This window comes from Semicossyphus pulcher, unplaced genomic scaffold, assembly GCF_022749685.1.
Source record: "Semicossyphus pulcher isolate SPU_LCO1_2020_fin unplaced genomic scaffold, fSemPul1.0.p SCAF_15, whole genome shotgun sequence".
Taxonomy (NCBI): Eukaryota; Metazoa; Chordata; class Actinopteri; order Labriformes; family Labridae; genus Semicossyphus; species Semicossyphus pulcher.
In genome coordinates this window covers 23486801-23501713 of record NW_027211659.1, presented here as the reverse complement: position 1 = coordinate 23501713, position 14913 = coordinate 23486801, and the positions used below count along the sequence as shown (strand labels likewise).

The 14913-nt window shown below is 40.8% G+C and overlaps 1 protein-coding gene across 1 annotated transcript in view; it reads right to left on the bottom strand.

The window, feature by feature from the left end:
* Nucleotides 1-1095: 1095 nt before the first annotated feature.
* Nucleotides 1096-14913, bottom strand: part of spegb (striated muscle enriched protein kinase b) — a 40712-nt gene continuing 26894 nt past the window's right edge. Inside the window, exons 28-41 of the mRNA XM_069662693.1 lie at nucleotides 14566-14608; nucleotides 14387-14455; nucleotides 11522-14273; nucleotides 11261-11410; nucleotides 10668-10784; nucleotides 10064-10231; nucleotides 9788-9910; nucleotides 8781-8945; nucleotides 7775-8570; nucleotides 6390-6629; nucleotides 6051-6274; nucleotides 5321-5396; nucleotides 4392-4541; nucleotides 1096-4293 (exon numbers count right to left, since the gene is read on the bottom strand). Coding sequence (XP_069518794.1) covers nucleotides 4029-4293; nucleotides 4392-4541; nucleotides 5321-5396; nucleotides 6051-6274; nucleotides 6390-6629; nucleotides 7775-8570; nucleotides 8781-8945; nucleotides 9788-9910; nucleotides 10064-10231; nucleotides 10668-10784; nucleotides 11261-11410; nucleotides 11522-14273; nucleotides 14387-14455; nucleotides 14566-14608 — 5338 coding nt within the window. The 3' untranslated portion in view covers nucleotides 1096-4028. The remainder of the gene's footprint in view (nucleotides 4294-4391; nucleotides 4542-5320; nucleotides 5397-6050; nucleotides 6275-6389; nucleotides 6630-7774; nucleotides 8571-8780; nucleotides 8946-9787; nucleotides 9911-10063; nucleotides 10232-10667; nucleotides 10785-11260; nucleotides 11411-11521; nucleotides 14274-14386; nucleotides 14456-14565; nucleotides 14609-14913) is intronic.

Here is a 14913-nt window from a genome sequence, read left to right as displayed (position 1 = left end):
ACATTTTCAGTTTAAATTTTAAGTTAAACACCATATATTTTCAAAGTCTGCAGTTTTATGCAGCACTGTTTGCACATTTTGTCTTTATCTTCTTTTATTATACTTCATTTGTATTTTTATTTTTGCTTTGGGAATGTAAATATATGTTTCTCATGCCAAAAAAGCTCTTTTGAATTAAATTGAATTGAATTGTAATATAGTGAATACTATAGGCTATACAACTAAGGCCTAGCCCAATAGTGATTTGTCCTTTATTCAACCACGAAAATAAGAGTAGAACTGAACGAAAACATAAAAATCAACTTCCTTGTTGGACTTTCTGCGTGTTTTCACAGCCTTATAAAATCAATAAGAATCACCACACTCAGCTGGTTGTGTGGTAGTCCCTGAAGCTGCAATGCCTCTGATTACAGGTAGATGGTGCTGGCAACAAATAATCTCTGACTGTACACAATTTACAGTATTCCATCCATTTTTATCTTCTCTGCCCAAATGCAAATTATCTTTCATATTTTTTTAGAAATGTTGATACCTTCGAACGCAGTAAGAGGCTTGGTTGTGGATAGCAGCCTCCTTGACCTGAGTATGGTTGATGTTCAGATTTCCCCCAGGAGGGGGTGCAGCCTTCACTTTGGACATCTGCAGTATTAGCACCTGAAGATACCTAGACAATTGGTTAAAACAATTTGATATTCAATGGGTCATTTAAACCTGTTATAGCAGGAATTGCACAGATCTTCCCTATAGTAATTGTGACGGCCTGGTTCTTTTTACATTTGTGTGAGAGAGAGCAAGCGTGACGCTGAATGAAGATGTACAACAAATGTTACGATACTTTCCACACCTACTAAAACCTTCATATCAGATCATCCTGAGTTTACTTCGAGCAATTTATAGTTTTGTTTGTGGTTAAAATGTGTGTCATCCCTGGTGAAAATACAGGGTCACTTGGAGGGAGTGGCCGCAGCTTGAACTAAGAACAAAATGAAAGTAAATCATATGTAAAATTTAACAAATTCAGGAACAGTTCTATATGTAGCATTGTTTCCATAGTTGACACCTAGTTTCCATCCACTGCAGAAACAAAGTGCTACATTTTATCATATATTTGTCATATTTCCTTTATTTGTCATAGCTATAACAGCTGTCATGCCTTTTCCATGCCAGATTCAGAAATGTCACAAAATAAAAAGCAGAAGCTGTAACAAATACAGTCACTCAATAAATAAACAGTTTGCGAACCACACACAAAGCAGTCACATTCATATAATCAAAATAAAGAACTTGTCATTCATTTAACAAACTATTTTCTCTGTGGGTCTACTATCCATCACGAGGCACTGCAACACATTCCACAAAATACGGCATAGGATCTTAATACAAAATGTGGAGCGTTCAACATCTTTTTCAAAACCCTGTTGTCTGCTTACAAACAGTTGCAGTTTAGTTTTATATGGTTAAAGAACATGATATATATTGCACAGACGTTTAGAATTCAATGCAACATTGCATCCTCATGCTGATCTTGCATGTTTTCATTCCGGTTTTAGATATTTGTCCTGTGATTAGCTTGTACTGTGCATAGGAAAAGAGACAAAGAGCTGCAGAAAAGGGCAGTATTTATCTAGCAGTAGCAATAGAACATAAAGAACTACTAAAATAATTTCATAGAATTACCAACAATCTCTGTCAGTCAATACACAAAATAAAATAACTCGTGATTTTCTGTTGCAGCTTCATGTGGTATCTTTGTCGAACACTCCTCTGTGTCTGATTGTGTTTTCTTAATGCACTCCTTTAAGTTAATCCCATATCTGTCATGAAAATTACACTTGTGTGTTAAGTGTGCAAATCTGTACTTAATATCGATACATGGACATTTGTGCAAATGTTTTACATTCATGTCTTAAACTGAATTAGAACTTACAAGGTAAAGCAACATGAAAGAGACAAAACAACTTAGACATTAATTTACTGTAAATAAAAGAGGATGGATCAAATGATAAGTGTCTCACTGGTTTATGATTATGTAAAGTTAAAGCAAATGTAGGGGAATTGACATAATTCCAAAGGGTTGTCTCCCAAAACAAATGTTCAGGATGAACCATCCTTGGGCCAAAGGGGATATTAAGCCTTTTCTCACTTAGATGGAGCCTTCAGTCCCTGAAGAGGAAAGGTTATGTGTTTTACCAAATTAAAACAAAAGTTAGAACATTTATAATTTACCCATTCTGTTAATATTGATGGGAAGCCTTGTATCCTGTCATTTCTCTTCATAATGAACAAAAACTTGCTTTCTATATCAAGCATGGAAAAAGAGGAAGTGTCTCTTATTTCTATAATTGTTTCCTCGAGCTGTGTGGATCGTATTTGATTTGAACATTTCTCATTTTGTCCTGTACAGTCTGCAGCGGCTGCAATTCTGCACATGTATTAAATTATATTTTGATCACTGTACACAGTGCCTTGTGAGCTTGTTTGGGCTGGTGCATGAAACTTAGTAAAGGGAATTGAAAAAAATAATTCATTTGAAATATAATGCCAATTTTAAATCTTACTTGATGTTATTTATAAAAAGATATTACATTTAAAAACTAATTTAGAAAAAAACTGATAAAACAAACCCCTTTTTTCATTTAACTAGCTGTTTAAAATTGAAAATTACTGCTAAAATAAGAACTAATACACTCAAAATTGTCATGTCAACATACTTTGTTAATAAAGGCTGTTTCTATGCTGACTAATGCTAACTTTTTAAGGGCACTTGGATGCACCCCAGTATCAGCAGTGAGTTTCTACAGCAATCAAGTTTACCACTGACCCTCTGAATGATCCACATTTAACAATGAGCTTGTATCTTGTATCAGCAACCTTGTAAACCACATTATAGTAAACTCAGAAATGAGTGTATGCATTTGTGCAGGGCTATTCAAACTGGATCTTTTACACTGGGCTGCAGTGGAAGGAGAGTTTAGTCTACCTGGAAGAAAATGTGATGGTTTTTAGCTTATTTGTGCTGAAGGAACTAGTCCCTGCCAACACAGTGGCAGTCCTGCAGGGAGCCACTAATGCTGTCCACATCATCACTTGGGGCAAAAATGATGCTTTAATGAAAATTCAAAGAAATAAATGATTTTTCTTTAGAATAACAGAATAGTTACTATCCTACTTTTGAACACTGAGGAATAAATTTGTGCTGATTATAGGAGTCCTTTTCAAATAGCCCTTACAGAGAGTCCTCCGATGAATCCTCTGAACTCAAAACACATTTCAAAAGCTCCAAACTGGAACTGCTACAATCTTGACGATCATGGAGATGCTACAGGAGTATAAAAACTCAGGTACTGTAGCAAAAAACTGCTTAAATTCAAATTTGATTTAGTTTATAAAGAAAAATATTTAGCTGTCATTTATCAGGGAAACAGTCTTCGACATCATAGAATAAACCTCTTGTCAGGCAGTATTTGAATATGTCCCTATAGACTGATATAGTAGAGATGTTGCTTTTGTTTGAGCAGTCCTTGTTTTTAAATTCTGGCAAATATTCTTTGTTTTGGAACCTGGTGAATATCTTGTACTAAAATGGAACAAGGTTTCTAACATCAAAACTCTATAACAGCAATTTTAGGCCTTGCATGGTGGGTCACTACATTGTGCCAGCTCCAATCATTTTAGAGTTGACAGTAAGATAGGAAGTAGTTTATCCAAAATGTATGCAAAGTTACAAACCTTGAGGTACAAACTTGAAGACAACATCCAGCCTTGTAAGAACAAGGTCCACCATATAAAATAAGCAGTCAGGCTCTTGTGACTTTGTAAGAGGTTCTTTCCGTGAGAAAGGATCCTTTTAGATTCTCTTTCAGAACCAGAAAAGAAACAAAAGAGACGTCTCTGTAGATCAAAGCCACTGCTGGTTTCTTCAGTTTCGTCTAACCAAGTTCAACAACTCAAACCTGTAGAGACCACCACACCTCACGGCTCAGAGTCTGGTCCTAAAGTCCGGCCAACTGGTTTTTGGAAGCCTGTTTTCACTGGGTGACAGGTGTGGTGGGTGTGGTGGGTGTAGTTGGCACATTTGGCGTGGCGGGGCTGGTGGGAGTTTGTGGCGAGCTCTGATAGGACCGCAGGAGAACTTTGTGCTTGGTTGCCACCTCCTGTCGCCTTCGCTGCTGGTCAGCCAAGAATTCCTTGAGACGGGTGGTTGTGAAGGTGAGAGTCTGCCTACGAAGGCGCATCAGGTAGGCATCCTGAAGCCAGGAGTTATTGAAGCAGTCCTTAATGGAGGGGCGGGCCCTGTTGATGACCAGACAGTAAGGATGTACATTTACAGATTAACTGTCAAAAATTATTTTCATTATTGGAATTACAAAGAGGACTAATGTTCATCTTACCAAGGGTAGCTACAGAGGATCTTTTTAAGAAACAGAGAGGCACTTTGGGACACATTCTGGTAGAGTTTAGAGAGGTCAAACTTGGCCGCCTGGATCCTGGCTTCAGTTTCCTGAGGATCATTTTCAATAAAAGGCGACCTGCCGCTCAACCTGGAAAAAGCAGGTGGAAGTTTTGAAAATCCTCAAACATATGAACAATGCAAAATAAAATCCAAGAAGGGTCACAAGGTTGGTTGTAAATGCAATCTCAGATCCCATCGGCTACAGTCTGATGACGACATAGCCTCTGGGGACAACGGTGTACATGCCGGGCGTGTAGCCAGCGGTTAACGATAACAACTTCTAGTCAAGACTTCCTTTTCCATGTGCTGTATTGTTTACAGAAACAGAAAACGCTTTTTTTTTGTGAGTTTCTTACCTTTGCTGAAATTTCAACATCCTGATGCAGATTATTAAAAAGTAAAAATGAAGCTTTGTCAGGTCTGTCCTCAAGAGAAGAAGAAAACTACTTTTAAAATGCTCGTTTGTTGAATGGAGGTCAGATCAATCATTTCTGATGCATTTGAGGAAGTCAGGAAATCTAAACACTGAACGGCTTTTGTGACACAGCGTCAAGGGAATTTATCTTAAGTTGAATTTTAGCATGCAGATGTCTGTTTATAGAGATTATTAAGAAGCTAAATAGTTGTCAGATGACACTGGTGGGAGCCGGGATGTCGTTACGGCGATAATGTTCCGCCTGCTTTTTCTCTCCACATGGACTGTTTAGTTGTAAATGTAATCAATTGGATTAGCAAGACATCCACAACATGTAATATTGAGTTAAAGACTTGAAATATAAAATGCAGCAGACAAATTTCCCTCTTTTCACATAAAACATTTCTTTTAAGGAGGGCTTGCTGGGTGGAAGCTGTGAGCGCTGTACTCACATGATGAAAGTCAGTACACCCACACTCCAGATGTCAGCTGGAGGGCCCACAACATCCCCTTTCAACATCTCTGGAGCTGCAAGGAGAAGAAAAGGAGGAATACACGGCCTTCATCATTCGACACAGAACTTTAATTAAACCTGAAGTCTTTGAAGCACACAAACTACAGTTTTTGACTTATTGCCTGTGACTCTGTTAATGTACCGACATGATCGTGAGCTTTGAAAAATGTGTGAACACAAAGTTTTAGTTTGTTCTGAATTCTCCTGTGTTTTCTCAGCCAGTGCACGCCCACTGACAAAACAGTTACATAACCTGTCCTTATCAACAGTTATCACAAAAGGTGTGTATCGACAGATTAGATCGACAAACTACCTGAACCAGCTCAGGGTAACGTCTGACATTTCTATTCTTTTCACCTGTGATTTGTTTGTGTCATGAACTGTTTTTGTGTCGATTTCTTTCTAATAAATAAGCAGAGTAAAGATTACATAATTATTACTTAAATGTGCAAAGGGTTATATTTTTTACCACCTAAATTCACAAAAGGCTGTTGTTCCTGAAAACCAAAGCAATGAGGTAGAGATGTAAAAAAAACTTGTAGCGTGGGTGATAATTATCTGTAAGGCTGTCACTACAAGCAACCCCTGCATTTGCACATACTCATATAATCAAATGTTAGTATATAAATATTGATTTGACATTCCCTGTGGTGTGTGAAAGCTCTTACACATATACTCCAGTGTTCCGATAGGAGGGCTGAACTGCTTCAGGAAGAGAGGATTGTAAGTCTGAGCGCTGCCAAAGTCAATGATCTTGATAACATTCATGTAGGTGACGATGATGTTCTCTGGCTTGATGTCCAGGTGGAGGATTCGTCGCGTATGGAGGTAGTCCAAACCCTGGAGGATCTGCACTATATAGGTCACCACGTCGTCCTCTGAGTAACGGAACCTGGAACACAACAGTAAACAATGTCAAACAGCTCCGTATTGATGCATTTCTACATATCTACATATTCCACATCTGACAAACAACCAATGCAACGAGAGCAGCTGTCTGGTTTCACCTGTCGATGAGGCTGAAGAGCAGCTCCTTCCCGCTGCAGTACTCAGAGATAAGCACCAGGTAGCGCGGCGTGACATAAGCTTCATGCAGAGCCATGATCCTGTCATGATGAAGTGACTTCAGGATGTCATACTCCTGCAGCACATCCTGCTTGCTGTCAGCCTCGTATGGAACAATCTTCGCCATGAAGAGGTTGCCTGTGGCGTTTTCCCTGCACTCACGGATCACACCAAACCGTCCCCTGTGTGACAAAGAAGAAGTCAAAAGCTATTTTTTCCAAATGCTTTGTGTCCTTTTGGCAAGAAAAGCAGAGAGTAAGAAAATTTTGAACAAGACATGACATCGGCATGCTAAACTATCGACATAGTTTAACAAGCTCCCTGGCCTGGTTTTACGTATTCTGGCGGAGGTTTTCCAGGGCCCATTGGAGAAGCGGCTAGCGTCGTCCAAAGAGCAAAATTGCATTTTTATTCAACCATAATGGCATTAGCTCCCCATAATAGCGTGATAGGACTGAGGTTGAAAATCGGCAAACTGGCCCTTTAAGGTGTTTCATATGGTTATTTTTGGATGAGATTGTGGAAAATTGTTAACCCCATAGGGCCACCTTTTTTTTTTTTTTTTTTTTACCTTTATTTAAGCAGGTAAAAGCTTGTTGAGATATAGAATCTCTTTTTCAAAAGTGACCTGGCCAAGAAGCAGCAGAATACTTAGGATGGGACGTATCACATCAAATGTTTTGTGTATAATTCACGAGTTCTGAATGTTCACCTGTAATTTTTTAACCAGTTACGTACAGCTACTGATCCACAACTGACTGTTAATAACAGTTTTAACATTTGTGGTCAAAATATCCAACTTTGTAGACATTTATGACACAAATATTTATTTTAATCCTCTGTCCTTTCACTGAACCAATGCTAATTTTGAGGGGGAAAACTGAACAACATTCATAACATGTACTTCCTTTGATATATTTGTGTTTGCCACAGGAACAAGCTGTAAATGAAACACGGTTAACTTAAACAGTTGATATGGAAATTGTTTTAGCATGAACACATGCTTCTACACACATAAATCTGAAACTTTAGCAAGCATTGGGAGTTGTGTTTCTGGCCACCTGGTGAGTATAAGTCCAAAATTAAGATTTTAGAAACTATCTTCCTGAGGGGAATAATTTTGCTCTTTACCTGTTAATTGCTCGATGTGTTCACAAGCTCAATGCTAACTGTTACTGAGGAGAAAGGGTACAATTGATTTTTAGTTTAGTTAAACTTCTTTCATGAGAGCAGTGACTTTGTAGTTGTCCACTAATATTTAAGGTTGTTTTTTTATTAAATTGGTCCCTAATGAATATTTAAGTCGGGTTTCTTCAGTAGTCGTTACCTTGCTTTCTCATCCATGAAGGTGTAAGGTTTCTGTGGAACACCCTGGCGCAGAGATCCCTCCCCAGGCTTGCCTAGTGGTGTCCTGCGTCCCGAAGGTGTAACCCGTCCTGATGGTGTGATCCGTCCGGATGGGGGACCCCGGCTATCCCCTCCCTGCAGCACTGGTGTCAAGCTCTGCACCACCACCACAGGCGGTGAGATTTTTACAGGAGTGACTGAGGGGGTGGTGGTGGTGGTGGTGGTGGTTGGAGTGGAAGTAGATTGAGAAGGCGCAGTGACACGGGCCGTTGCAGTCGGCGCGTACATCGGGACAGATGAAATCGGTTTCCCCATGACTGGTACGGGGGAAGGAGGTTTGTTGATTATGGAGGGGGTTGTAGTTACAGGACTGCGAGGTTTGGGCGGGACAACAGGGGGAGGTGCCAGTTTGGTTTGGGGTTTGCTCACACTGATGCTGAGGGTGGTCTTGGCTTTCGCAGGCGGGGCTGGGACAGCTGGTGTGGTCTGAACAGGAGTTGGTTCGGAGGGAGCTGTACTAACAGGCGGTGTAATTGCAGGGCGGCTAGGCTCAACCTGCACTGTGGGTTTGACGGTTACAGGGGAAGGAGATTTGGCCACAGAAGGAGCAGGAGCTGCAGTTGCAGTTGAGGGAGAGACTGGTGTCACTATAGTGGGTTTATTGGTAGCAGGTTTAATGGGAGGCACTTTCATGGATGACATCATCACCACAGGGGGAGTAGGAGTAGTTGCAGGGACAGTCTTGACCACCACAGTGGCACTGGATTTAGGTGGTTCTAAGAGAAGGAGTGTTAGGATACACATTAAAACCTTTATATGCAAGGACAATACATGAAATGCAATGATCTAACACCCAGACATGTCTGTTTCTACACATGACCAAACACACAGAAACAGAATGTTCTATAAAGACAAAAACTACACAAAGTCAATCCTTCAAGAATCCGTACATTGCTTAGGACACACATCTTTAAGATAACGCTTACCTGAAGCCTCCAGGCTTATTACTTCTGAGAGGTTGCTGTAGGGGCCCTGGCCAGCTTTGTTTACACATGCCACCCTGAACCTGAAGGAGCCCCCTGCTGGCAGGTCAACCACATTGTAGTAACAGTCAGCTACACCTGTTGCCACGATCAACCAGTTGGTCTCACCTGTGGAGCAAAAATCAGTATCTTATTTAATGAGACTTTTTATAGTGTGAAAATATTATTTTCAGCTTAAAGCTTTTTTTCCCTATAAATAGGCCTCATACCTCGTTTACAATAGCAACCTTAGGAGCATTTGTATCATTGGTGTGGTCTTTTAGTAAAATTATGTTGCTTATTCAGCTGTTGTTGCACAGTGTAACAGCCAAATTAGGGGTTCTTCAGCAAAAACCTAAATGGAATTGTTTGCATGTACTGAGGGTGTCGCTGTGATGCTAAAGTTCAGGTATAAGAGACAGGAATACTGTTGTCTAGGTCAGGTGTGTGATCCCGGAAGGGCAAAATGTTTTTGACCTCAAAAGCGCAGGTTAGTTTTCACTGCAAGTTGGGAGTTGCTGTTTGTTTTCACAATTATGGACTTTATTCACATGTTGCACTGAGGACTGAATAAATGAACAGTTTTAATTGCTATTGGATCTCGCTGCTGATCGTCTTTCAATGCTGATTACAAACTAGAGCGAAGAGCGTGAGCCAAGTCACTGCTGGATCAGACACCTTGGTAGTGCAGTATTAGACGATTCTCCTTTAACACACAGTGATACACATGCATATGTGTCGAATATGAATATGGTTGCAGCTAATATGGAAAATAAGTGATATTGCTGTTGATCCAGAAGCAGAGCATACAGATTGACCTCCCATTATTCTTATATCTATGTGACCCCTTCAAAATGTACAGTAAAAATACCAAGCATCCATTTGGATGAATTTAACAAGGATTTTTGTAAATCTGCATCATCCATCTAAAAAAGGGAATGAAACATTAAATCAGTGTTAGTAAAACTGACCCTCTGCTTTCCTCTCCAGAGAGTATGTGCAGGGGGCCATGTTGTCCGAGGGCCTCCACAGTACCAAGGCTGTGTTGTTGTACCTCTGAGGTATTTCAGGGGTCCCCGGACGGTTTGGCAGACCTGTAAAAACAAATGCATCATTATTACATCCATATCATTTGTCCTATTTTTTATTCAGGTGACTGTAACTGTATTTTTTTGCATTTGTTTATATATAGTACAAAACTCCTCACAGACTGAAATAATAATAAAGATTTATGTATGAGTTCTTACGAGCAAGAGATATTGTGCAAGAGCTGGATACAGCAGCCAAGGGGTTTGTAGCAACACACTCATAGACCCCTGCATCCTTTTTGGTGGTCTGCATGATCATCAGCAGCTGCCGACCATCAGGGCAGGCAATCATGTTCATCCTGGCATCAATCTGCAGGGGCTTCTTATCTGAGGAAACACATAAAATCATGTATAAAACTGTCTGTTGTTAAGAGATATAATAGATGAAGATTTTAGTTTTAATGAATTGATAAGAATGAAGTGATAAGTCCAGAAAAGAGAGGTGTAATAAAATTAAGAAATATGAGCTAAGTAATGAGAAATTGCTAATAAATAAATAAATGCTAGTTTAATTCGTTTCTAGATAAATTAGGAATCTCAATTGTTTATCTTATCTCCTGTGCTATTTCATTGTTCTGCATCACACTTCTGTTGTCATGGTACCATGTGTTAGTATGTAGATGTAATGTAAGACATAATTGTGTCTAATGGATCCAAGAGAAATTATGTAAATTGTTGTAATTTGCAAGTGAAGTGATTCTGAACATCCACAGGTGAGACCATCAGTTAGGTTATACTGCTTAATTCCATCAGACATCCTTACCTTTCATCCAGGTGATATTTGGGTGGGGGCTGCCTGCGGGCAGACAGCTGAGTGTGACTGGATCTCCCTCCAGCAGCACATGATCTCTCAGCTTGATGTGGAAAACTGGAGGAAAATCTGTGAGCAAAAAGGCATCACATGAATATTCATGACGCAACAATTGCCATGTGCACTGATGATACATTCAATCATGTTATTTGGTAACTTAAAGCATCTTGAGAAATACAGTTACTCACCTCCTCAACTATCCATGTGTTGCCTGGCAACCTCACAGCAATGAGAACAAAGCCGGGCCAGCTTTATAGCTATCTAGCTCGCTGTACCTTGTTTCCCTGTTTTCTGAGCTAAGCTAACAAGCTTCTGGTTCAATTTAATGTACAGACAGAGAGTGGTCTTCTTAACTAATTCTTGAGAAATAGTTATTGGGGTTTTTAATTTCTCCAAAAAGACCATCAGTTAGGTTATACTACTTTATTTACATCAGACGTGATGGTGTGTCAGAGGTAATGTTTTACATTGCTTTATTCCATCATAACCTTGCCTGTTTACACAGTGAAAATCAATGTGTGCATGAACACTGTTGTGTGACTCACCTGAAGCCAGTTTGGAATACTGGCGTGAACGTAGGGAACTATTTTCTCTGGAGATTGCTGTTGGTATATCAGGCTGTGAAACAGTCTTGTCTCGTCTCCCTCGGGTCAGGCCCCATCGATCCCAGCGGGATCTACGCTCAGCCTCTACACCTTACAAGAAAATAAATCAACCGCATAAACCAATTATTGAACAATCGGTAGTACTTTATAGTCAAATGTAAAGTATTATTTTAAATGAAATCAATAAGTAATGCTTAATACCCTTTGATGCATCAGTCTTTAGGCTGGACATAGAGTCTATAGACTCCGATGAGGCACCATTACTGGTCTGAGCAGCCAGCTGGTTCTGAGGAACACTGGCAACCTTTGGAGCACGGCTCTCTGATGTGGCACGGCGAAGCATGGAAAGGATGGGTGTCCTCTTGGTTTCCTTGTCCTCTGATGCTTTCCTTTCCTCTGAGTAGCTACGTATTCTTGTGGATATACCAGCAACGGTTGATTCAATCTTCCTGCGCATTGCCAAGACCGGTGATTGATTAGGTTTCTTCAGGTCCTTTTCATCTTGTTCTCCCGAAGCATCACCTCCACCATCCATGCGCATCATCTCTACTTCCTTCTTTTCCTGTGACCCTCTTCGGCCAAGAGTCCAAGAAAGCCTTCGCCTTGAAGCAACTGAATCTTCTTCTTTGGTCGTTTCCTCCTTGCGCTCAGCTGATGGGGTCCTCTTTAGGCGCAAAGAGAGCCTTCTCATAAAGCCTTGGTCCTTTTGAGCTTCACGAAGGTCCTGGACTGACTTTGACTTTTCCTCAAGTCTCCTTTGTGCCAATTCCAGTGGTGCACCAATTGGCCCAGGTCTGTATATCTCTTCCCCGGACTCTGTGGAGTCTGATGAAGTTGCCTGTGCTTTCTCATCATTCTTTGACCGAGACAGGAATTTAAGACTTCTTGAAAGAGAAGACTCCCGTTTTTTGAAGCGGGCCTCAAAGACCTCTTCAGAGGAAATGTCCTCAAAGTCCATTCCTGCTGAAAGCTCTTGTTGGGATGAGGAATGTGTGATAGTCTTTGGTGGACTTGGTTCTTTTGTAATCATTTCTGGTGAGGCCACCCTTGAGTATACAGCAGGGTGCTCTGTGGTTGAGATTATGATTGGCTTTGATAGACCAGGCAAAGCAGAAGACATGCCCGCAGGTGGAGATGCATGTACAAATGTGTCGGTTGATACCGGTGATGAAGTGGTGTCTTGTGCAACCACGGGTGTTGAAGGGCCCAAAGGCTGATCATTGAGAGGCTGAAGTGATGGGACCATGATGGTCTGCATAATACTGGCATACGCTGAAGTCCTTCCATCTGGAAGAACAACTCGAGTAGGAGATGAGGGTGTCACATAAGTCGACACAACATTTGTTGGGGAAGAATGTTCTTGTGTTGGTCTCACCATAACCGAGCTTGTGCTTATGATCATATCAGAAGATTGTGGAGGCATATTTACTTCTTCTTCAACCTTTTCTTCAGAACTGTCGACAATTTCCTTAGCATTTGATTCAGCAATGCTGACAATTATTTCCTCTTCTTCTTTCATAACCTCTTCTTTTCCTTCTTGCTCTTTTTCTTCTTCTTCCTCCTCCATTGTTTCTTCTAGTGTAGAGCTTTGGGCCACTAAAGGAGGTGTAGGAATTCTTTGGCCCGCATACTCTGATTCCATCATTGGTTCTTCTGATATGCTCATGTCCTTCTCTGAGAAGCCACTTGTACTCGATCTTTCATCAAAATTACTATCTGTAGTAAGTCCATCCATCTTTTCGTTCATACTTTCATCAGGCTTTATCTCTTTCTCCATGAATGATTCCTCGCTTTCTGTCTTGGTTGGACTTTCCTGCAAAACAGACTCTGGTGTTGGTGGTTTCGGCGAAGGTTCCCTTGGAGTCACTGGACGGGAGTCGAACTTGGTTTGCTCAGTGAGTGATGACATAGATATAGCTTCTTTAAGCCTTCTCTCTTCTACCTGTGCCAAGGGAATCTCCAAAGGAGCTCCTGATCGACGGTGTAAAGCTATAGGTTCTGAATCTCCCTGACTGAAAGAAGCAGTTTTGCGCAAAATTTTGGGTTTGGGAACTTCGTCCCTTGCAGAATCACTGGATGCAGCTCTAATTAGTGGAGGTGGGCCCAAACGAGCAGTACGAGAGTAACGATCTGAGGATATTGCCCGTTTTTCATCACCCATTCCTAATGTTTCCAATAGAGGTCCTCTCAGCCCACTCATCTTGTTGTCAGCTGAGCCACCACGAAGAAGACGCTGTCTCATCAGCTCCAGTTTAAGAGCGTAGTCTTCTTGACTCATCTTTGCTGTTCCTGGGCTGGTGCTCCTCCTTGGTAGTTCCATAGAGACAGCTTTCTTCAGAACTCTTCTGCCATCCTCTTGGCCTCCTTCTACAGCACCTTCCTCAGGTGTAATCCGGAGGAGCAATGCGCTGTCAGCTGAGCCTCCTCGTCTTAGCTCTCCTCTTCGTCGTCCACCCTCTGGTTTGTCTGACTCCATGCTTGAACCCCTTCGGAGTGGTTTTCTCATCTGTTCTGACTTTTGCGGCAATTCAGCAGGTTGTTCTTCATCTGAAGAACCCTTGTCATTGTCTGGTGATGACCTTTTCCGCATGCGGCCTTTACCTGTTAAATCCAACCCTTCTTTATCCATTTGTTTAGGGTCACACTCCATTGCCTCCTGGGCTTGACCAGGAGGACCAGACCATTTACTTGTTCCGTCTTGTTTTCCTGTTTCCTGCTCGTTAGTCTGGATGTCATTCAGTGACATCCTAGATCCAGAGAATTCTGTGTTAAGTGGCATTGGAATAAACGGCAGTTCATCAAGGTCTTCATCAGAATCTGAGGATGATGATGGTAAAGGTGATCCTTCTTTAAGGTGCCTGGGAACTGCAATGGAGATATGGCTGGACGAATCATTCAGCAACTCGGGTATTGACCTCATGACCATTTTTGATTTGTAGCTTATTAGTGAACGCTGCAAAAAAGAAAATTTATTTAACTTGAAATATGTTATAATTGAATTATTTATAGGTATTTGGGGTGAAATGTAATAAGGAAAACCAGAAAAGGAAGCAAAGCATTGCTTACCTGCCATTTTCTGCGAGATACAAACTTCTTCAGGGCCTCTGTATTTATGGCCTTCCCCTTGTTGAGCGTCTGTAAAATAAACAGTCAATAAATGTCAGGAATAAGAATGTGGCCTTGCTCAGTATCCTCAAGTAAAAACTACTGCAAAAAGAAGTTGTGGATAAGTGGCAGTGTCTTACCTTGAACCAGGGGTGTCGGAGACATTCCTGAGTATCAGGTCTCCTAGAGAAGAATTATGGCATTTTTCAGTCTTCCAGGTTTGTAAATATTTGTTCACTTACATAGCTTACGACACTGCACTATCTTAGCTATCTTACATGCAAAGCACTGAAGAAAGGCGGTATGAGACTTGCTGACAGGGACAAGGGAATAATTTATCATAAAGCCATATATACATCTGTTAAGCATCCAGTAATGAAACTAAATCACTGACAAGAGCAATTTAGTCTTTTTATTTAATTGAAAAAAGCCATGCAAAAAGACACAGCAATTTCACAGAAATACATCTTGATAAAATAGATATCCAG